Consider the following 23010-nt stretch of genomic DNA (forward strand, 5'->3'; position numbering starts at 1 on the left):
TGGTTTGGACTATAGCTTTCTGTCCGTCCGTTGGTCCCTGTCTGTCAGTCAGTCTGTCCAATTGTTTTTCGAGGCTTTTTGCCGTTATTCTTGCGTGGATTAATTTGAAACATGCAGTGTAGTTTCAGAGTGGAACAATACAGACCAAGTTCGAATTTCGTAACGTTTGATGGTCAAGTGTTAAAGAAATTAGTTTTGAAATTTTACATTTTTTTATTCATGGGGATAGTGTTCTGATGGAAATGTGGTAAAAGTAGGACATCTGAATAAAGTCATTTAAGGAGCCTCAATCGCTGAATTTATAAAATAAAATAACTATCAATTTAACATCTGAAGCTCGTTAATCGACAAAGAGGATATATCAATGAAAATATACATAACATTTATTAATCACGTGAAGTCTGATGCGTTGGCAGTTCTCAATTTACCGCATTCCTGCATTAGTGGGTATTAGAAATCGGCCTTCAAACAAGTTGATAGTAAGTAGTATTTAGAAGCCCTTCATAAGTATTTGACATACAGATATGTATGTTATATCGGTGGGTTTTTTTGTGTCCCATTAACGCGATTATTGTAATATTTCCCCACGTATTTTGTGCAAATACTATTTCAACGCTGATAAAAACAACTGGCGTCAACTGTGTGAACAACAAAACATTAAACTACGGTAATTCGATAATGGTAAACATGGTGACTCGGTACCAATTTATCGGTTCACACAGTTCAAGTTCAAATAACATTAAATGTACATTTTCTCGAATATGACGTACAGTCGTCAATTGATAGGGCGCCTGTATGGGACATGGAATTGCTTATTATGCAATATTATCAGAATGCTTGTTACAAATGCATTTGTCTACATGTAAATCATAATATTACAGTGCAAATATTGCATTAATATGTGTATTCTTTCATTATATATTCTAATCGTTGTTAGGACGGTCTCAGAGTATAGACTCCCTGACGCCGCTTTTAAGATTAAACGTTGTCAGAACAAATAAAAACGTAATACCACAATGTAAGAAGAATCAACCAGTAGCTCAAAAACGAAGGATATTTCAGCATTTTATGTCATAACAAAACCAATACAATTAATTACACCTATTTCTGACACATAAATCTGCGTCCCGTTCGAACATCTTGACCAGTCTCTTAGAATGACTACAGAAATGCTGTCACAAAACACTTCACAATATCACCCAATACTTAACCGTATCGATCATCATGAATCGAGTCATATTTCATCATGGCCTGTTGGTTTAAAATGCATTATGTAAGAAATAGATAACGATTAAAAAACGGTATCCTTCACCTCATTTGAACACGTGAACGTCAAATGTCGTAATCTAGTCTGAGTTCATCTGTTTCTTGATCGACTACCGTGCACAGTAAATAGACGAAATTTTACAGTACATGTAAAAGTTGTTTCTGAATTTCAGGGTTATCCTTTTCTTCATGCACACGTGATTTACACAAACAAATAAATTAATTTGTTACAAGTTTAAACACTTACCTTCAGTTTTCTGCCTTGCAAAACTGCAGTTTCCATAGGTTCCGTCTTTAAACTGAATACCAACGTTTGTACCTACCATGAAAATTCGATTAAAAACAATTTTAATGAAAATTATTTCAAAGATGCAATAATTCTTATAAAACCAAGTAATTATTATCATTACTATTTTTGAAAATTTCACTCATATGGAGACGTCACCACTGCCGGTGAAGGGCTGCAAAATTTAGGCCTATGATCGGCGCTAATGGTATTTTAGCAGGGAGGGATCTTTATAATGCTACACCTGCTGTGACACGGGACCTCATTTTATACGGTCTCATCAGAAGGACTACCCCATTTAGTCGCCTTTTACGACAAGCAAGGGGTCTAATCCGGATCTCCACGGGACAAAATGAAATCATGCCTATAAAAATGCAGCTCATGTACTTGTTTGGCATAGATTTGTTAACAGGATGTCATCTTAAACTTACCATTAGGAATCCAGTATTCGACATTATCTACTACTGGATCACTCTCTGAACATGTAGCATTTTCGCTGTCAATATACGTAACCTTCTGTATGTTTGCTTCTGTAAGAATTCAGGAAAGAATTAAGAATTAGGTTGTTTTTAAATCGAGGTAAGCTACTGACAAACAAGTTGATGGTACAGGGATTTCAACAGTCTCGATTGAAGTCAGCATTTCGCAAATTCTATGGTCGTTATAACGATCCAGTTCGTCAATACAACCTCGCATTGGGTCAAATGCTGTCTGACGTGTTTCATACCGATTGTTAAGCCGTTCTTGGCACACTGATTTTGACTGCGGATAACTCCGTTTACTTGATCAGGATATGGGGCTCATGGCGGGTGTGACCGGTCAAAAGGGGATGCTTACTCCTCCTAGGCACCTGATCCCACCTCTGGTGTGTCCAGGGGTCCGTGTTTGCCCAACTATCTATTTTGTATTGCTTGTAGGAGTTATGAGATTGATCACTGTTCATTATCTTCACCTTGCATGGCTCAGTGGGAGTTTAAAAATAAGAAACTTAATAAAGCTCACATTTAAGCCAACAAGACATTTTAAAATGTTTATTATGATTAAATATCTATCGATACCTCATACTGACGTAATACAATATGTCGTTACATCCTTTTATAAATTTTTCATGAAAAAAAAAGAAGTAAATTAAGTGAGAGGCCTTTAACTTTTCAGAATGTTGTGTTAAACACAAGCTGCTGCGATCCATATGTTACACATATCTATTGCAATTCTAAACGATAAAGCTATCTAATATTTTGAATATTGTGGATGTTTGTATGAGCCTTTACTTAAGTTTGATCGAAATGTATTATATCTTCGTAGTCTTTGGTGATTCATCTTCGCTAGCCAAGGGTTGACGATCCGATTCGCTTCTCTAGAAACCCTTGGCAGATTTAGTGCGATATTTGTAGCCTCAACTTTCAGCATATGATTGGACACAGGGAAAGTCCCCTGCTCAATCAGAGAACGTGTTACTTAAGATCACGCGCAAAACAAAGGAATGTGCAAATACCTACAACTGTCACTCGGTTGTGTATCAAATACATATTCAAACTAATGATGTCACGTGCGCAGTTCAGACTCGTATCTGCGTAAAGAAGTGCATTTTATTTACTACAGTACTGTACAATAAGTTTAATATCAAACATATCTTGTAATTCGTCGTTTTATGTTCTATCTATCCCAGATTTAGACAGTTGCGTCAAAGCTATTTTTCTCAATTTGGAATTCACCTTACACGCGAGGGGTTGGTTATTTTTAGACGTAGACTCAACGACTACATGTATTTCATGGGTTCACCACATGTTTATTTTTAAATAATATTATCACTGATTTCTTTTTCAAGTATGCAATTAAGAGATAGTTAAATTTATTATTAATATTTTGAATGATTTGCATACCACATAGCGTTACCTTCTGAGCGCAGCCATTTCTAAACAACTTTTAAACAGTAGCTGAAACACGCATTTTCATTGGATAAGCAAGATGTAATCCAAACAGGGTTGTTTTCTCCATCCGCTAGATAGCGTCACTCAAAGCTAAGAAAATTGCTCTAAAGCAGCCAATGGTTATAGAGAAACGGAGCGGATCGTAAACCCTAGGCTAGCGAAGATGTTGGTGATTAGGTCTTCCAACAGTCTGTTGGAATTCCAATGGGCACGAATTGTGCTCCATTGTTAGCTGACCTGTTTTTCTTATTCAAAATCTTCAACGTAAGAAGAAAAAAATATCTTCCTGTCGCCCTCAATGCAACATTTAGATGTATCAACGACCTTTATATCTATTGATAATAGTCATTTTCATTCATATGTCGATTCGATATAACCCTGTGAATTCGAAGTAAGACATCAGAGTCGTTCAATTCTGCTTCATACTTAGATATTTTATTGAAAAAAAAAGATTTTAACAGCAAACTAACAAGTCAACTGTATGACAAACGGGGTGATATCTGCTTCTCCATCGTCAAATTCCCATATTTATGTAGCAATAGTCCATGTTCACCTGTATAGAGTTCTCATATCTCTCAACTGATTCGATACGCAAGAGCGTGTTCTCCGTATGATCAGTTTTTAAATCGAGGCAGTCTACTGACAAACAAGTTGATGGTGCTGGGGTTTCAACAGTCTCGTTTAACTTCAGCATTTTGCAAATTCTATGGTCGTTATAACAATCTAGTTTGCCAATACAACCTATCATTGGTTCAAATACATTCTGACGTGTTTCATACCGACTGTTAGGCCATTCTTGGCGCACTGAATTTGACTACAGAAAACTCCTTTTATCTAATCAAGATATAGGGATCATGGCGATTGTGACCGGTCGACAAGAGATGCTTGCTCCTCCTAGGCACTTGCTCCCACCTCTGGTATTTCCAGGGGTACATGTTTGCCTAATTCTCGATTTCATATTTCTTATAGGGGTTATGAGAATGATTACTGTTCGTTATCTTCGCCTTGCATTATCAACAGAGACTTTTGGTGCAGACATCTAAAGTGAACGTCGTTCTTCAAACAAAATGTTATGACTTTTTTATAAACAAAAACGAGACATAACACATTAAATACTAAAAAATATCATTATTAGTTGTACCTGTAAATACATACCTGGTTTATTAGGGCAAATACACTGGAACTCTTCTGTCGTGTTCTTTTTCCGGAACTTGACAACAAATACATTATCTGTAGACAACAATAGTACATATCAAATCAGAAAAGTTGCCTAATCTCGTTTGTCTATCATCTGTCAGTGTCAGTCCACTAAACTGAAATTTACTCTGACTTCTTAAAGAAAATTATTTAAACTTTGCTGTTTCATTGTTAGAAGAATGTTTAAAGTGGCCTTTAAACTGAAGATAAGATCATGATCGTATTGAGGAAAACATAAATAGCTATGTTAACTCCTCAACATCGTTTCTCATGGGAATCCGGCTTAGGACAGGTCCTCAATACCCCTTGCTTGTGGTAAGGGGCGGTCCTTCGGAAGAGACCGCAAAACCCGAAGACCCGCGTCACAGCAGGTGCGATAAGATAATCATCCCTCTCTCTGCTCATAGGCCTAAACTTGCAGCCCATCACCGGCAATAATGACGTCTCCATGAGTCCAAATTCTTGAGCAGAACGTTAAACACTATACAATCAAACGCTGTCGGACTGAATAAAATGACATTTTAGAGGGTTGACAGGTTTACTTTACTACCGAAAATTAACAATTGATGAGTTATGTCCCTTTACCAACTGAGAGTTTATCATTGCTATTGATTTACTATTGATGATTGCTGACTTTCAAGAAAACTTCAACCGCCGCTGTGATCTAGAGATATAGCGTTCGCACCACATGCGGAAGATCAGGGTTCGGATCGCGGCAGACCTAAGTCATTAAAACAGGTAGTAACAGTTCCATAGCCAAACCCTCAGTATCGCGTGTGAATGTCAGGAGTCCTAGCAGATGACCTTAAAAACGAATTTCCCATGTCATAGTAGGTGTTGCACGCTAATGAACCCCCACTACTCTATGCCGTAAACCCCGAACATTGGCCTGCAGCCCTTCACTGGTATTGGTTACGTCTCCATACGAATGAAATATTCTCTATAGGGGCGTTAAACAATATTCAATCAATCAACCAAGAAAACTTCCAATACATGATGAGAAGATAACGATCAGTGATCAATCTAAAAACTCCCACAAGGAATACAAAATAAAGAGCCGAAGAAACATATACCACCCAGACATATCAGAGGTGAGATCAGAAAGAGCAAGCATCCCCCTCGACCTGTCACACCAGCCGTGATCCCCATGTCGTCATCAGGTAAAAGGTATTATCCGTAATCAAAATCAATGCACCAAGAACGGCCTAACAATTGGTATAAAACACGTAACACAGCAATGCCCCAACGACCCAGGTCGTATTGGCAAACAGATCATTATAACGACCATATAATTTGTGAAATGCTGACTTTAAACGAGACTGCTGAACCTGTAACACCAGCCTGTTTGTCAGTAGCCTGACCCGATTTTAAATAAAACCCTGATCATAGACAGAACACATTCTTGCATATCGAATCAGTTAAGAGATACAAGCACCATATGAAGGTGTTAAAGGAATATTGTTACATAGATATGGAGAGTTGACAATGGAGAAGCTGAAAGCATCCCATTTGTTATAAAGTTGGGTTGTTAGTCGTTAATATTCATTTCTGTTAAAATATCCAAGTACGGAGGAGATTTGGAAGACTCTGTGGCGTCTTTATCTCGAGTTAACTGGGATATATCGAATCGACATGAATGAAAATAATTGTTAATTGGTCAAACGTTTTTGATGTATCTAACTGGCGAGTTGAATTCCACTGCAACATATTTTTCTCGTGTGTAAGCTTTTGAAAAAAAACCTTTTGCTTCAGAAGAATATAAAAACAGGTCAGCTAACAAAGGAGCAGAATTTGTGCCCATGGATTTCGAACAGACTATTGGAAGATCACCAAAGACTACGATGAAATCGTCAATGAGAAACTCCGGCAAATTTATAATTTCAACTGCAGAGTACTTGTGCGTGGAATCAGTGGTATTCCACACAAAGTAATTGTTTGGATGAGTGGCCACTAAATACGAATATTCCCTTTTTCTATTTTTGTTGGAGAAGCAACTGTATATTTCAAAAAGTCTAGTCTTTAATTTATCGTGAGTAATGGTCGTCTAAAGTGTTAAAAAGTCATACGTTTTGATGTTGATTTGAAAAAAAGTTTTGCAATTTCAAATTTACTAAAAGGTCTTTCGAATATTTTAGAATCCACGTTTGATTCTGCCATGTGTTGTGGCAAAGTGCGTTTGAAGTTTCTGCATCACAGCTGTTAATATTTTCGTGAGGAGCAAAGATAGGGGCTTAGTAGAACATTGACTGGATCCAGCAATGTATCTTTATAAGTTTAGGAATCCAGTATAGGTACGGTACGAGTAACTCATATTTATCCATGCCATTGACTAGGATTTTAAATAAACCGAAGCATGATTATGAACAATTTCATCTTTGGAAGGGGTAATTGGAGTATAAGTACATGTGTACAATTACCGAATGTGGAATTAATGTTTAAAACACAGTTGTAATAATGAGCCTTACAAAGACAATATTATTACAAACTTTGTCAGGTGAAACCAAAACAGTTTCCTCACGTAACCTATCTAATTCTGTTAGTAAACACAGAAGGATAGATGGTACGTACTTTTTTGTTTATATGAAAGGTGAAGATAACGAACAGTGATCAATCTCGTAACTCCTATAAGCAATACAAAAAAGAGAGTTTGGCAAACACGAACCCCAGGATACCAAAGGAGGGATCAGGTGAGAATTGATAATTTGATATAGATTTTTTTCACATGTGGGATTGGACATTATATGAAATGAAAATCTCTAATACATGTAACAGATTATAAAATCAGCTGTGCCTAAATAATCATTTGTTCGTAACAAAGTACCTATTTTGATGATTTGTAATTCATTCGTTAATATTTAGCAAATTACAATATACAAATGTTGATTTGTATAACAGATTGTTGATGGATTACTAGTTTTGAGCCTCTTTGCTGTACTTTACCCACTGTCATTCTAAAGACCATGTGCTTCGTCCAGGGGTCCGTGTTTGCCCAACTATCTATTTTGTATTGCCTGTATGAGTTATGAGATTGATCACTGTTCGTTATCTTCACCTTGCATCCTACCTAAACACACCAGGATTTAATGTGATTTGTAATAAACCTTCATACCCAATTTTTTACCAATAGCAGTCCGCTTGAAGTAACAATCAATTTGCCTTGCAATTCATAAACTCATAATGTACAGTTAAACTTGCTTGTTTCCTCGTCATCGTAACAAACGTGTAATGAATCTAACTTTAGTTTTATGAACATTTGTGTTTCAGTGAGAAAAAACAACCCAATTTTGAGTTGATATAACATTTGTCGGAAACATTTCTACTTTATATGTCTGCACTCAATACTAGTATCATGTTTGATAACAACCTGTCAGCTTGAACTAACATTATTCACAATCTGTCACACAGTACCTGTAAAGTATTACAGTATGCTTTTATGTTTACGTTCAATTTGTGTATTCTACTTGCTGTTATTTCTTCTATTTTGTACTTACCATGAACTTGTCAGTCATGTCTAATAGAGTACTAATAAGTTATTTGGCTAGAAATTGTGTATTTGGAAGAGCAGGATGTGTTCTTCACAATACAAATTGTGGAAAATATCCCTGTACATGTGACTTGCCATTCAAATTATTTACCTTTCCATCTGAGGACCATGCAGTGTTGGGTGAAATAGTCAATTGTAAAAACTCAAATGACACAACAAAGATATGGACTCTTAAATAAAAGATGAAGATAACGAACAATGATCAATCTTATAACTCCTATAAGCAATACAAAGTATAGAGTTTGGCATACACTGACCCCTGGACACACCAGAGGTAGGAACAGGTGCCTATGAGGACTAAGCATCTCCTTTCGACCTGTCACACCCGCCGTGTCTTGATCAGGTAAACGGAGTTTTTCGTAGTCAAAATCAGTGTGCCTAGAACGGCCTAACAATCGGTATGAAACACGTCACACAGCATTGACACAATGAAAGGTTTATTGGCAAACTAGATCGTTATAACGACGAAAGAATTTTCGAAATGCTGACTTTAAACGAGACTGTTGAAACTCCTGCAACATCAATCTGTTTGTCAGTAGCCTGCCCCGATATAAAAATTGACCATACGCAAATCTAATTCAAAAATCCAAATGACCAAAGAAATCATTATTATTATATTTTCCTGATTGGCTCTTTACATTTCGTAGATAGCAAACCTATCAATATTAAATGCTTATCCCTCTTTGCATTTAAGCCACATTCAGTCAGTCACAACTTTACAAAAAAAAAAAAAAAAATACGTCGAAAGATAAGGAAATGATTCATCTCCCTACTCTCAAGAAAAAGGTTAAAAATAAAACTTCCATAGAAATCCCATCTTTCCATAAATAAATCTACTAATGCTGCGTAATGGATCACATCATTCATCGAATAGGCACTCTTTTGAACAATGTCATCGAATTCTGTATCTGAAAATGCGTAACTGAAAACAATATTATTCTTTCATACATGTATAACAGTAATTAACATGATTATGATGACTGTCCCATCATATATAAGCAAAGATGCCACTCAAGAAATTGAAGAAAAAAACTTTTGTTGTCCAGCAAGTTTTTACAATAGCACTAAATGTTCGCCTCTGGAATGGTCTAGATTCAAACATAAACTTGGACACAATAAAAGAGGTCCTAGTTAATGTGATTTTCTATGAAAACGAACACCAGGAAAAACACTTATAAACACATATATTAACTGACAACCGGAACAACTTACAAAGACTACTTAAATACAATAACTACAGTGATGTGGCCCTAGAAAACACGTCTGTTCGGCTTGAGCGTCCGTTGGAAAAGAGACAGAGCAGCACCACTTGCATTACTAGAGGACCCCGAACCCGACCTGAACTCCTAAAATTCACCAAAATCTCTACACAGTCGTCGTCTGTCAGTACAAAAACAAGAGATGTTTGTAAAACACATATGCCCACCATGGTGCAAAATTGAAACGGGTTATACATACACATCATTTAATTGATAGCAGCATCATCAATTCAAAATATTGAGCAAACAATATCGTCCTATGTCAAGAGTGGATTGACCATGTGACCTAAAATCAATAGGGGTCATCTACTCCTTATGCTGTACCAGTGTACCAAGTTTGGTGTCTATCAAACAAATGATTCTTAAAATATAGGAGACAATATACTACTATGTCCAGTTCAACCATTGACCTTTGACCTCAAAATCAATAGGGGACATCTTCTCCTGAAGAAATACCAGTTTTCTAAGTTTGAAGTCTGTCAAGCAAAGGGTTATCAAGATATTGAGTGGACAGTATATTATTATGTCCAGTTTGACCTTTGACTATGTGGCCTCAAAATCAATAGTGGTAATCTTTTTCTGAAGATGTACCTGTGCATCATGTTTGATGTCTGTCAAACAAAGGGTTATCAAGATATTGAGCTGACAGTATATTCCAACGTCCAGTTTGACCCTTGACTTTTGACCATGTGACCTCAAAATCAATAGGGGTCATCTACTCTTTAGGGTGTACCAGGTTTAATGACTGTCAAGCAAAGAGTTCTCAAGATATTGAGTGGACAGTATATTCCAATGTCCAGTTTGACTCTTGACCTTTAAACATGTGACCTCAAAATCAATAGGGATCATCTTCTGAAGATGTACCAAGTTTGATATCTGTCAAGCACAGGGTTCTTAAGATATTGAACGGACAGTATATTCCTATGTCCAGTTTGACCCTTGACCTTTGACCATGTAACCTCAAAATCAATCGGGGTCATCTTCTCCTGAAAATGTACCAGTGTACCAAGTTTGATGTCTGTCAAGCAAAGGGTCCTCTAGACATTGAGTGGTCAGTATATTCCCATGTCCAGTTTGACCTTTGACCATGTGACCTCAAAAATCAATAGGGGTCATCTACTCTTTAGGTTGTACCAAGTTTGTTGACTGTCAAGCAAAGGGTTCTCAAGATATTGAGTGGACATTATATTTCTATGTCCAGAGTAAATTGACCTTTGACCTGAAAAACAATAGGGGTCCTCTTCTACTCATAACTTACCCACATATGACATATCATTATCATCCAAGTGAATGGTTATCAAGATAGCGGACATGTGGTCTACCGATCGACCGACCGACAGGTGCAAACCAATATGCCCCTCTTCTTTGAAGGGGGAGGGGGGGGCATAAAAATACTTTTGACCCTCATTTTAAAAATCTTTACATGGCATTAAGATTTGGTATTTTTTCAAGCAAAACGTCTCAAATATTTTCACTACATGTACACTTTTCTCACAGGTGTTACAATCCTGTGTGTTCAACCTCCCTGCAGAAAAAGAGCCCCCCCCCCCCTTACTAAGACTAAGACCAACTCTATTTTGTATTGCTTAAAGGAGTTACATGTATGAGATTGATCACTGTTCGTTATCTTCGCCTTTCTTGAAACTACGAATGACTTTTCAGTCAAAGCAGATACATTTGGGTGAGGTGATAAGGATTTGTACGTCAACTCACCACCACAACCATATGATTTTGAAGATAGACCAAAAAGAACATAGCGTTGTTTTTTTATAGACAATTGTAAGGTAATCTTTTTTACCCCCTCCCCCTTGCTTGAAAAACGAAGTACACCAAGGTAGGAAAACACAATTCCAACATTGATGAACTAGTGTCATCGATGTTCATAGTTCTAATACGAAAACATGTCATAGGCTAATGTAAATAGGTACCTAAAGTGCTGTAAATAAATATAAAAATTCTACAACGGAAAATTCATACAAATGTGCACAGAAAATTACATGATTCTAAAGCGGTAGGTGAGATCGTTCAGTGTGTTTCTATCGATGCCTTGTTTAAATCGGAAGTTATATTTAACAGTGGCGCGTCGATCATTTAGGCAAGAATACTCGCCGAGATAATACTGGATAGTGGATAAATCAGTTCATATAGCCATGGACTGGGACGTGAATTCCTAACACGTGAATTTCACAATTGTCATGGAGGAGCCTAAGTATATGATTACGAATCGAAAATAAATTGTTCTCAAAAATAAATTCGTTTCCACAATGATTCATATTAGAATGCACTCGAGGCTAAGCTCTTGAGCCTGGGCTTCCATTATCAATATATTCAGCAAGTTTGCTTCAGAAGACATTTAAACATTGCATTTTCATTAAATCAGTATATGATCCATATGGCACTGCCCTTGAGCCTGAAGACCTAACCACGTGACCATGATTTTATCATCTGATAACTTCGTCAGAGACTTTCATGCTCAGCCTATTTTGCCAATGATATTGTCCCAGCTTTTCTACTTCGATGGCATAAATGAGATTAAAAGTATTATGGATGAAGATGCATGTACATAAACAGAAATTACCTGTTTTGAGTGCTAATTTTAGATTACGTTGCCACAATATGATTGCTCGAGCGTTGATGGTATTGTCCCGATTCAGTGTGCATTCTTTCTCCGGATATACCTCTCTACTGTCCTCCTCTTGTACTTCGGAAGCTATAAAGTTGAGTCCTGCAAAATGCCTTTAATATTAAACATAATACAATCGCCATTGGAATTAAAAGGCCCATGGGCTACAATGCCCATATAGATCTTGCTGTTCATTATAGCTGCAACGATTCAAACTTTTCGATTTGACTCGATTTCAATTTTAGTCATTCGATTCGATTATTTGAATAGTAACTTGGTTATTCAACATTTACTTTAAATCACAATCATCATCATATAAAGACACTACAGGTAATACGAATGCCACAATTTATTGAAATTTCAATCATTAAATTATTTTTTAAAAAGACGTGTTTGTGAAACACAAATCCCTCCCTTTAATGGTCAATTCCAAAGATGGCCAAAGTCACAAGGATAAATATCTTGGTACCAGTAGAAAGATCTTATCACAAGAAATGCTCATATGCAGTATGAAAGCTCTAATATTTACCATTTACAAGTTATGATCAATGTTAAAGTTTAAAAAGTAGGTGAAATGCCAAGGTCAACAGGTTTAGTGCCCACATAAAGGTCTTGTCACAAGGAATACTCGTGTGAAATATCAAAGTTCTAGCACTCACTGTACAAAAGATATTAGCAAGGTAAAAGTTTCAGACAGAATTACAGACAGGACAAAAACAATATGCCCCCCGATCTTCGATCTCGGGGGCATAACAAAATAGAACAATATTTTAAACATCCTTGACTAGATAAAGTAACTTAAAGTTAGAGAAACTTCTAAAAATTAGATCTGTGATATCACAAATACCAATCTTAAAAAACATATGCTAGTTTGACTCAAGAAATTGTTTAATCACACTATGACACATATTGCTAGATTGCTGCAAATCATTGGGGATGCTTACTCCTGCTAGGCACCTGATCCCACCTCTGGTATGTCCAGAGGTCCATGTTTGTCCAACTATCTATTTGGTATTGCTTATAGGAGTTATGAGATTGATCACCGTTCGTTATCTTCACCTTTCATCATTGGGGATAATAAAAACAAAATTCATACGTTTTTTAATCGTTTGAAACTTATACCCCCACTCTTTGGATTCAAGCGACTTCGGAAGCTATTTGAGCATTAGATTATCATCGTGTTCCTCAATACTGTTTGATTTAGGGTTCTAAATGTTGATTGGACGCTTTTTTTTTAAGCCAATCAGAGGCGCCGTTGAAAGGTTCAAGGAAGTAACTGGTACATAATCTTTATCTATCTCTTTATCTATCTAATTGAACCGAGCTGAATTTGCCCAGTGGTGAATCGAGAATGGATTTGGCTGCAGAATCGCGTTTTTCGATGCATCGCAGTGAATCGTTGACCCTCTACTGTTCAACCGCCGCGGTGGTCTTGATGTAGAGCGTTCGCCCGTCGTTTTAACAGGTAGTGACAGTTCCATTACCAAACGTGTAAATGTCACGGGTCCTCGGAGATGACCTTAAGAACGGATGTCTTGTGTCACAGTAGGTGTGGTACGCTATTTAAAGACCCATCACTGCGCAATGGCCGTAAGCGCCGAGCAAAGGCCTAAATGAAGCCATTCACGTATGGGTTAAACTGAAATTCTCAAGAGGTGCGTTAAGCAAAATACAATCAATCTACTGTTGTCCTAACTGAAACTTTAACCTTACTTAGAACTTTTGAATGGTGTATGATAAGGCTTCCTGTGATTCATAAGTTAAACCCCAAGGTCAAGGCTACAAGGTTAAAGATAACGGTATTCAATGAAAGGTTCTACGCACAAAATACGAAAGCCCTGTCCTGATTAGTGCAGGGATATCATTATAATATTATGATGTCTTAAATGGAGATCAAACTCAGGGCAAGAACGTTGGTACCAGGAGGAAAGTCTTATCACAAGGAATGCGCAAAAGAAAAATGAGAGCAATTGCATTGCTTGTGTTGGAGTTTAGTATTAAAGAGTAAAGGTAAAAAACTCAAACAAAAAGGGACCCAACTTCGCCGATTGATTGATTGTATCTTGCTTAACGTCTCTCTCGAGAATTCTTCACTCATATGGAGACGTCACCAAGACCGGTGAGGGGCTTCAAATTTAGGTCTTTGCTCGGCGCTTACAGCATTTGAGCAGTGAGGGTTCTTTAGCGTGGCGCACCTACTGCGACGTGGGACATCCGTTTTTAAGGTCATCTCCGAGAACCCATGACATTCACACCTGATGCCGAGCGTTTGGCGATGGAACTGTCACTACTTGTTATAACGACTTAGGTCTGTCGCGGCCGAGATTCTAATCCCGGCCTTCCGCATGTGGGCCGAAAAAATTCGCCGATGATAAAATCATATCATAAACCAAATGGTATAAAATTCTACACTGAATTCTGATATTGATATTCATACAAGTTTTACATTCATACATAATTTACAGCCAAAGTCCAACCACAGGTACCTGAAGTGTGGATCGCCTGTATATTATATCTTATGTACCTACCCCCCCCCCCCCCCCCGAAAAAGTAATCATTTCTATACGACACCAATAACTTATCCATAATATTATGTTATTTCCCCCACTAATCACCTTCATAAGTCGTTTTGAATAGTCAGTTTCAACCTTCTATAAGCTTTAGAGTTGACCACTTGTGAGATACTAATATACGTAAAGGTGTGCAACAAATCATGAGGCTACCTGCTTCGAGACCGATTCACGGGGTATAAACCAACTTTATCGAAGGAATTTCTGCAAATATCTCGTCAGGCTAATGTAGTTCTACTTATGGCTTTCATCTAAATCCCATGCCATCCGTTTTATTTGTCGTATTCTGCCATTTATTTCAGCGTACTCGAGATTTTACGTCCATTGACAGTCTTAAAGGAGGTTGTGACAGTACTATTGTAAAGAATTACGAAAAGGGCAAACACGAACCTCTAGGTATACATGTATCAGAGATGGGATCAGGTGCTGAGGAAGAGTAAGTAATCTCTGTTGACCGGTCACACACGCTATGAGCCCTTTATCCCGGTCAAGCAAACGCAGCAATCCGTAGTCACAACTAGTATGCAAAGAACGGTGTTAAGTTACCACTGGTATAAAACACGTCGAACGGCATCCCATCAAGTGATAGCTGTATTTGCTAATTAGATTATTATAATGACTAGAGAATTTTGTAAAATATTGACTGTAAACAAAACTATTGAAAACACTGTAACATCAACATGAAAAGTTGCATTTATGTAATGTCAGGAAGATTTCACATAAATTTAATCTTTTACGGCGTTTACACAGGTAAAATGGCAACATATGTTTAATATTGTTTTTTTGTTGTTGAAGATCTAGTCTGTAGGCTTTTCCCCGTCTTTCAAAAAATTGTCATATTTCTTACTTAATTTAAATGATCCCACCTCTGGTGTGTCCAGGGGTCCGTGTTTGTCTAACTATCTATTGCTTATAGGAGTTATGAGATTGATCAATGTTCGTTATCTTCACCTTTCATGCTCTATGGGACCAAGATTGGTTTAAGAAATAGTGTAGTGATATGAAAATTATTAAATGTCAATGTCAAACAATGTGAGAATCAAAATTGAATGTTGTGTAAATGTATCTAGATTATTTTATATTTAAATGGGGGAAGCCCCATAAGTGGATGCAGTGGGGTATTGATTTATGTAAACAAGTATCTTAGGTTTTTCTTTTCTTTCAGAAATAAGTAGACAGCAAGAAAGTTGATACAGAGGGCATTGCAATCAAGCAGCCACTACTACCGGACGTGGATTAAAGTCACTCACAAACTTCTCCCTACAACAGCTACTGCCAGAAAAAGAGCATCTGACGATAATGCTGGTAATTAAATTATGTTCACGAAGTACTACCTTTCCTTTCTATTTAGTGAGAAAAAAATATTTTAGTAGATATGCCAATAAATTGAATTTGAATGAATTGATCTTGTGTGTAAATTGTCTGGTATTTTCTACAGATAAACACGCACGTACCAATGTATGTATTTTTATGATATTTTTGCATGGTTAATATTAATATTATTACAAATAAATGTAAAGCTGTATGTGTCTTTAAAAAAGTATTGATTGTTCCTCCTTTCATTTCAGGTACAGCGCAAACTGAATAATAACTATGTACTCAGAGATATAAATAATTATAAATGCTGGTTCCTTCCGACATGAATTGTTTCCTTTTTTCTAGAGGGGTACTTATGACCAAAAGATGGTAAACGTTGATTGCATGTATATCAACATCATGGAAATCATGTAAACAAAATACATATTTATTTATCACAGAGTAATACTAGCATTTTTTCTACGGTATATTATCAACAAATAGGCTAAACAAATGTTGGAAAACATATATGCTGTGTCCCTTCACGATTATCGTGTTTCAAAACATGTTGAATATATGTTTAACATATCCTAAATATATGTTTAATGCATGTTAAATATATGTTTAATACATGTTAACCATATGTTTAATATAAACATAAGGTTACAATTTTGCATGTAGGTAACATGATAATCATACAAAAAGCATGTGAATATCATATGAACAAAATATGTTTATCATAAGGTAATGCAAACATGTTATTCATATTATAAACATATGCTAATCATATGTTTGAAAACATACGTTTACCTCGAGTGCTCCTTTTATATGATTATCGTATGTTTCAAAACATATGTTAATCATGTTTAACATATGTTAAACATATGTTGCAATTTTACCAGTGTAGTTCTTGAGAAAAATTTGCATTTCTTGATTATCTGCCTTTAAAGGGGGTGGCCCTTCATTCAAACAAACCTAACTCCCCTTCACCCAAGGATACTCTTCAAAGTTTGGATGAAATTGGTCATGGAAAAGCTGAAATTGTGAAGTTTATGATGTCGGCAGACAATGGATAAAATTCGATCAGAAAAGCTCACTTGAGCCTTTGGGTCAGGTGAGCTAAACAACTTCACCATTACTATTTTAGTGACTTCAAAGGTTGTTAATCAATCGAGTACACGAACTAATGTTCAATCTACTACATCTGACCTTATGGGAAATAAGAAGGAAACTAATAGATTTAAATATATATATATACTTATTCTATAGACTTTAAGTACATTATGTAAATACAACATTAAATATCCTATATTAGATATACAGACATAAATATCCCATAGTGACTCAATACGTGCAATAATAAACAAGTCAAACCATTGTATGATTTCAATTAAAGGTATTCACAGTTCCTTGAAGCCACGTACATTGTTCCCCGCTTCAATGCTTGCGAAACTGAATATATCACCAACAAAACAAAATACAAGATGACATTTATCTTTTTTTATCATTCTACAGAAAGAAGGATATTGAATATTCAAAGGGCCATGAAATCCCTCGAAACTAAAACATAGCAAAAAAGTGTGAACTGAAATAAATATCAATTTGTAAAGGGCCACAACTCTGAACATATTGAACTGAATACGAAACTAAACTATTGTGCTGTGTCTCTTTATGAAGCAATGCACAGGTATCAAATTTAAACCTAAAGATATAAGGGGATTCAAAGCATCCGAAAAGTTTATTGTTTATGGACAGATGACGGCAAGTGCCATATCATTCATTAATAGGTTTGTAACTGGCTGTCTACGGATACATGTATTTACTGGGTTGATCAATCTCATACACCTCGCCGTCTACGAGATTGACCAACCAAATATATATCCGTAGACAGCCTTAAATCTAATAAGTTATTTATTTTCTCGAGGACAAGATACAAAGGTCAGCATGTAATATCACAAGCTATTGGATGTAATGACATAGTTTGATTCTCGAGAGGGACGTTAAACAAGATATAACCTATCAAGTAAAATAGCCTTGCAAAATGTAATGGTGTGTTACATGTACTATCAGTAAACGAAGAATCTTTCACGATATAAATTTTTCTGCTCAAAGGGGGTAAACTTTAGATATCTGTTTATGTCATGGCGAATTGTCTACAGCGTATTCACTCGATAATGCGTTCCATCGTCTCTACATATTTTCTTAAATCCATGTTAAATTCAAAGTGATTAAGACAGCAATCACGTAATACAATTTAACCAATGGAAAAGCTAGTTCGAGAGAAAATACAATGTTACATTATACATTTGTTGCATGTAGTGAGGGAGATGCATGTATGGGCATGTATCTATTCACCCAAGAAAGATCATACTCAGCGAATGTGATTTTGCCTGGGTGAATAGATATTCTTATCTCCCTAAAATTCATGCAATGAATTATTTATCATACCGAATCGAAGTAAGGCTTCAGAAATGCAATTAAAATTGCAAAAAAGAAATCTTGGATACGCTCATTTATATATAGATGTGCACACCCTAGCTGTAGTATTTAGGTCTATACTCGGCGCAGGGAGGCATCTTTATAGTGCAAAACCTACTGAGACACGGGGCCTCGGTTGTTTGGTCTTATCCGAAGTACCGCTGGGTATTAGTCCTCTGATGACGTCATAGTAGGTACTGACGGTGTACTGAATATCTAGTGGTAGGATTTCATGTGCATCAAGAAACTATCAGAGGCGGGGGGGGGGGGGGGGGGGTTAAAGAATTGGTGTTTGCTTGAGTGGGCAATTACTTGGGAACTCAAATTATTCTAAACGCAAGATCTGCATGTAGTGTTTATTGCCATTATCATCTTTTTTTATTTTTATTTTTTTTAATACTAGCATTAGTCCATGCCATGGACCAGTACGGTTTCAAGGCCACTTTCAAAATAAGCCACAAATCCGTAACCTGAATGAATCTGATTTTTGGAATAATAAATCTACACATTTGGCACGGAAGTAAAAACTCATGAACATGAGTATTTAAAAAAAAAATTCTTGAAAAAGTGTTTTCTTTCTAACAATGTCCTCATAATTTCACAAATTTTATCAAATTAATTTTATTGGATACAAATTTAGCGAAAATCCGAAATCGGAAAATTTGCAAAAATTATAAACAAGCATTTTGGTGCTTTGATATTTCATTTTTATTCAAACATGTTTTTCTATTGATATCAGCAAGAATGATCATCTTTTTCACTATGACAAAAAGTTACCACATAAGTGGGATTTTAGCGTGATATAAATTTGGCGATTGTTCCATAAAAAAATGAGATATATATTTAACGAGAGATAATTTTAGCGGCTTCATAATTCCAGGAAAGATAGATTTTATCTCTGTTATGGAATAAATTGTTAGCGATATTCAATTTTCGCTATCTCATCTCCCTTGCTAATAATGCCAAATTAAATCCTCGCTAAAAATCCTGCTTACACGGTATTACAGATGTGTGTTAACTAAATTTTCCAAATTATCCTACTGCAATTATTTTTCTACCGCCAATAGAGATACACTTGATGCAAACCCGAGACAGAGACCGTGTGAAAATAGCTTAACGGCGAGTTAAGAGTTGATTTCCTTGTGACGGATACGTGTCCACTTCTATAAAGAGAATATTAAACAACATGTAGCTATGAAACAGTATAGATATCCCAGTTACTAGTTTGGTCCTATATAATGATAACGCCATAATACTGGGAATCTCGACGATGCTAAATTACCAACCAGATAATACCATTTCGATACACCTTTGTGAACCTCTGATCATAAGAGACACTTAGACTTAGCACTAGTCTCAAATCGATCACGGTAGCTCGGTGATTACCAAGGACGTTCGCTTCGCAACCGGGAGGTCTCATTCCGGGGCGGATCCAACTCTTTGTCGCTTCGTATTCCTAGATGGCGCTTGCGGTTTTACAGTTCCTGTTTTATCCAAATTATTTGTCAACATTTGTACCCATAGATGTACATTTCAATTTTATAATTTATGATGCAAGTAGTATTTACTTTGAACTAATTGAAATATTCAAAATTAATTAATTTCGTTGATACATTTTCCCAAACAAAGCAGCAATTCTTAACAAGAGGTACTGTGATCAATGCTCACTAAGAATACCCCCCACTTACCCCAATCTCCCAAAGGGTGTTGTTAATAGGTATAAATTACCTCTTTTCTGCGTGTAAAAATATGGTATGCCTTTGTAGAAGCAAATGGAAGATATAGTCGGAACACAAATCCATGGCATAAACCTATAATTTTGACTTTGAGATCAAAGGTCAATGTCATAAAGAGATCATGAATGTACATGACACAGTCTCATGGTGATAAACCCATGTCTTATGGTATGACTATGTCAAAACCCTATAATCAATTTTGACATTGAGGTCAAAGTTCAAGGTCATATAGAGGTCATGAAGGTACCCGACACATCGTCTAATGGTGATACACTCATGTGTCAAATATGGTATGGATATGTCAAAGAACAAAGAAATCATGCCCCTGACACGAATCCATCGTAAAAACCATTAATTTTTACCTTGAGGTCAAGGTCATACGGAGGTCATGAAGGTCCATGACACATCGTCTCATGTTGATACACTCATGTGTCAAATATGGTATGCCTATGTCAAAGAACAAAGAAGTTATGGCCGGACACGAATCAATTGTAAAAAAAAAAAAAAAAAAAAAAAAAAAAAAAAAACCACTTTAATTTTGACCTTGAGGTTAAGGGTCAAAGTTATATAGAGGTCATGAAGGTACTCGACACATCGTCTCATGGTGATCCACCTGTGTGCCAAATATAGTATGCCTAAGTCAAAGAAGTTATGGCCCGGACACGAATCTGCACAGACGGACAAGCAGACAGACAGAGTGATTCCTATATACCCCCATGAACTTCGTTCGGGGGGTATAACAATAGTACCGCAAATGGTACAATATACGCCCGTCGGACAGTGAAATTCACCCTGGAAGCATATTGTGCACTCTCAATTGATACAACACACATTCTGAATAGAAAAGCCTTAAAGTGGGTCAAGGTGCACCAATCCATCTGACATGTGAACTGATTATGTATTTCTCTGAGAGTGAGGATGTGACAAAATGTCAATTAAGTGAGAAGTGTTTACAGTCCGTCCGTCTGTCTGTCACAAAATCTTGTGAAAGCTTTTCCTCCTATATGGCTTATCGGGTAGCCTTGAAACTTTGTACAATGCTTCATTGGCATTTGTAGATATGCATATTGTCGCGAAGGAGAATGCAACCATTTTCGTAAAAAAAATAATAGTGGATCTAAGAGGGGTGGAGGATGTAAAATAGCTTGTAAACACTTCTCCTATGTGGCTTATCTGATAGATTTGAAATTTTGTACAATGCTTCATTGGCAATTGTAGATGTGTATATTTCGGGACAGGAGGATCCAATATTTTCCCCAAAGTTATATTGGATCTAAGAGGGGTGGAGGGTGTTAAATTAGCTTTCGTGTGAACACTCCTATATTGCTTATCGGGTCGACTTAACATTTCGTAAAATGCTTCATTGCCATTTGTAGATGTTCATATTGTCTGGACGGGAGGATCCAATTATTTTCCCAAAAGTTATGGTGAATCTAAGAGGGATGGAGGACGTAAAATAGCTTGTGAACACTTCTCCTTCATTTTGATAGATTTGAAAATATGTGCAATGCTTCATTCTCATTTGTAGACGTGTATATTGTCGCGACAGGGGGATCCAATTATTTTCCTAAAATTTAGAATGGATCTAAGAGGGGTGGAGGATGTTTAAATAATGTGTGAACACTTCTGCCAAATGGCTTATCCGATAGACTTGGAACTTTATACAATACTTCGATGTCACTTGCAGATGTGCATGTTATAGGGACAGGAGGATCAACTCGTTATCCTTAAAGTTAGAGTGGATCTAAGAGAGAATGGAGGATGTAAAATAGTTTGTGAACACTTCTCCTATATATGGCTTATCGGAATCCATAATGTTTATGTCCCTGCCCTTGCGTTCTCCTCCATATCATGCAGTACGTTATGCGGAGGAAGTTTCATTTGATGCACTTCCAATTTGAGGCGCTGGGGAGACATTTGTTTTTCATAAAACAATCTCTAGTACCTCACATGTTGTTTTGAGATCTAAAATTCTATAAGATTTTGTCCGCATATTAATATAGGAGGAAATAGGTCATTATTTATTTCCGATCTACTACGCATTAAACTTTTTTTTTATATCTCTATTTTTAGAAGACAGGAGTATGTTGTATTGCTTATGATGTTATCAATTTTACGCAAATGAATCGGAAGTAAACTTTAAGTGCAGAGATCAAGTTTATCACACTTGGCTCAAAACTAAGCACTACGACCCCCACATTTTCTCGTTCATTTCTGATTCCTCCTCCATTATGAAATCAAAAATACACTTTCAGACAAGACTCACAGGTTTTATCGGTCACCTGAGTACTAGTTAAAAGTATCACTAGTCCCAAGGGCTATGGAATCTAAAAAAAATTCTTGTTCTAAATATCTAAGCTAAATTCTAATAGCAACAGTATAAAACAAGTTTTGTACTTAAAATTTCAATGCCCTTAAACGTGCATACACTGATGATTAATTGATTGATGTTTTCAGCCACACTCAACAAATTTTCAGTTTTTGGTGGCCCCCAGTTTTTATTGGTGGAAGAGAGAACCCAGATACAATGTACCTGGGAAGAGACCACCGACCTTCCGAAAGTAAATTGGGAAACTTTCTTACTTACTGGCGCGAGCGGGGTTCGAACCCGCGCCGACAGAGGTGAGGGACCGTGTGATTTTGAGCGCAATGCTCCAACCACTCGGCCACTGAGGCCCCTTATACACTACTGAACGGCTTTACATAATGTCCTATATGTATTAATATTAAACGATATGACTAATTTAGACCCATCCTAGATTCAAAACCATGAGGTTGCGAAATTTACCATTTTAGGTACAACCTTTTCTGCTATCCCTACATA

At 36.6% G+C, this 23010-nt stretch overlaps 1 protein-coding gene across 2 annotated transcripts in view; it reads right to left on the bottom strand.

Moving 5' to 3' along the window:
- Positions 1-23010, bottom strand: part of LOC125675029 (uncharacterized) — a 34847-nt gene that overhangs the window by 5247 nt on the left and 6590 nt on the right. Inside the window, exons 2-5 of one of the 2 annotated variants that reach the window (XM_048912497.2) lie at positions 12062-12208; positions 4639-4713; positions 1984-2082; positions 1514-1585 (exon numbers count right to left, since the gene is read on the bottom strand). In XM_048912497.2, coding sequence (XP_048768454.2) covers positions 1514-1585; positions 1984-2082; positions 4639-4713; positions 12062-12208 — 393 coding nt within the window. The remainder of the gene's footprint in view (positions 1-1513; positions 1586-1983; positions 2083-4638; positions 4714-12061; positions 12209-23010) is intronic. The other variant, XM_048912506.2, reaches the window with a different exon arrangement.

This window comes from Ostrea edulis, chromosome 1 (assembly GCF_947568905.1).
Source record: "Ostrea edulis chromosome 1, xbOstEdul1.1, whole genome shotgun sequence".
In the NCBI taxonomy this organism is placed as follows: Eukaryota; Metazoa; Mollusca; class Bivalvia; order Ostreida; family Ostreidae; genus Ostrea; species Ostrea edulis.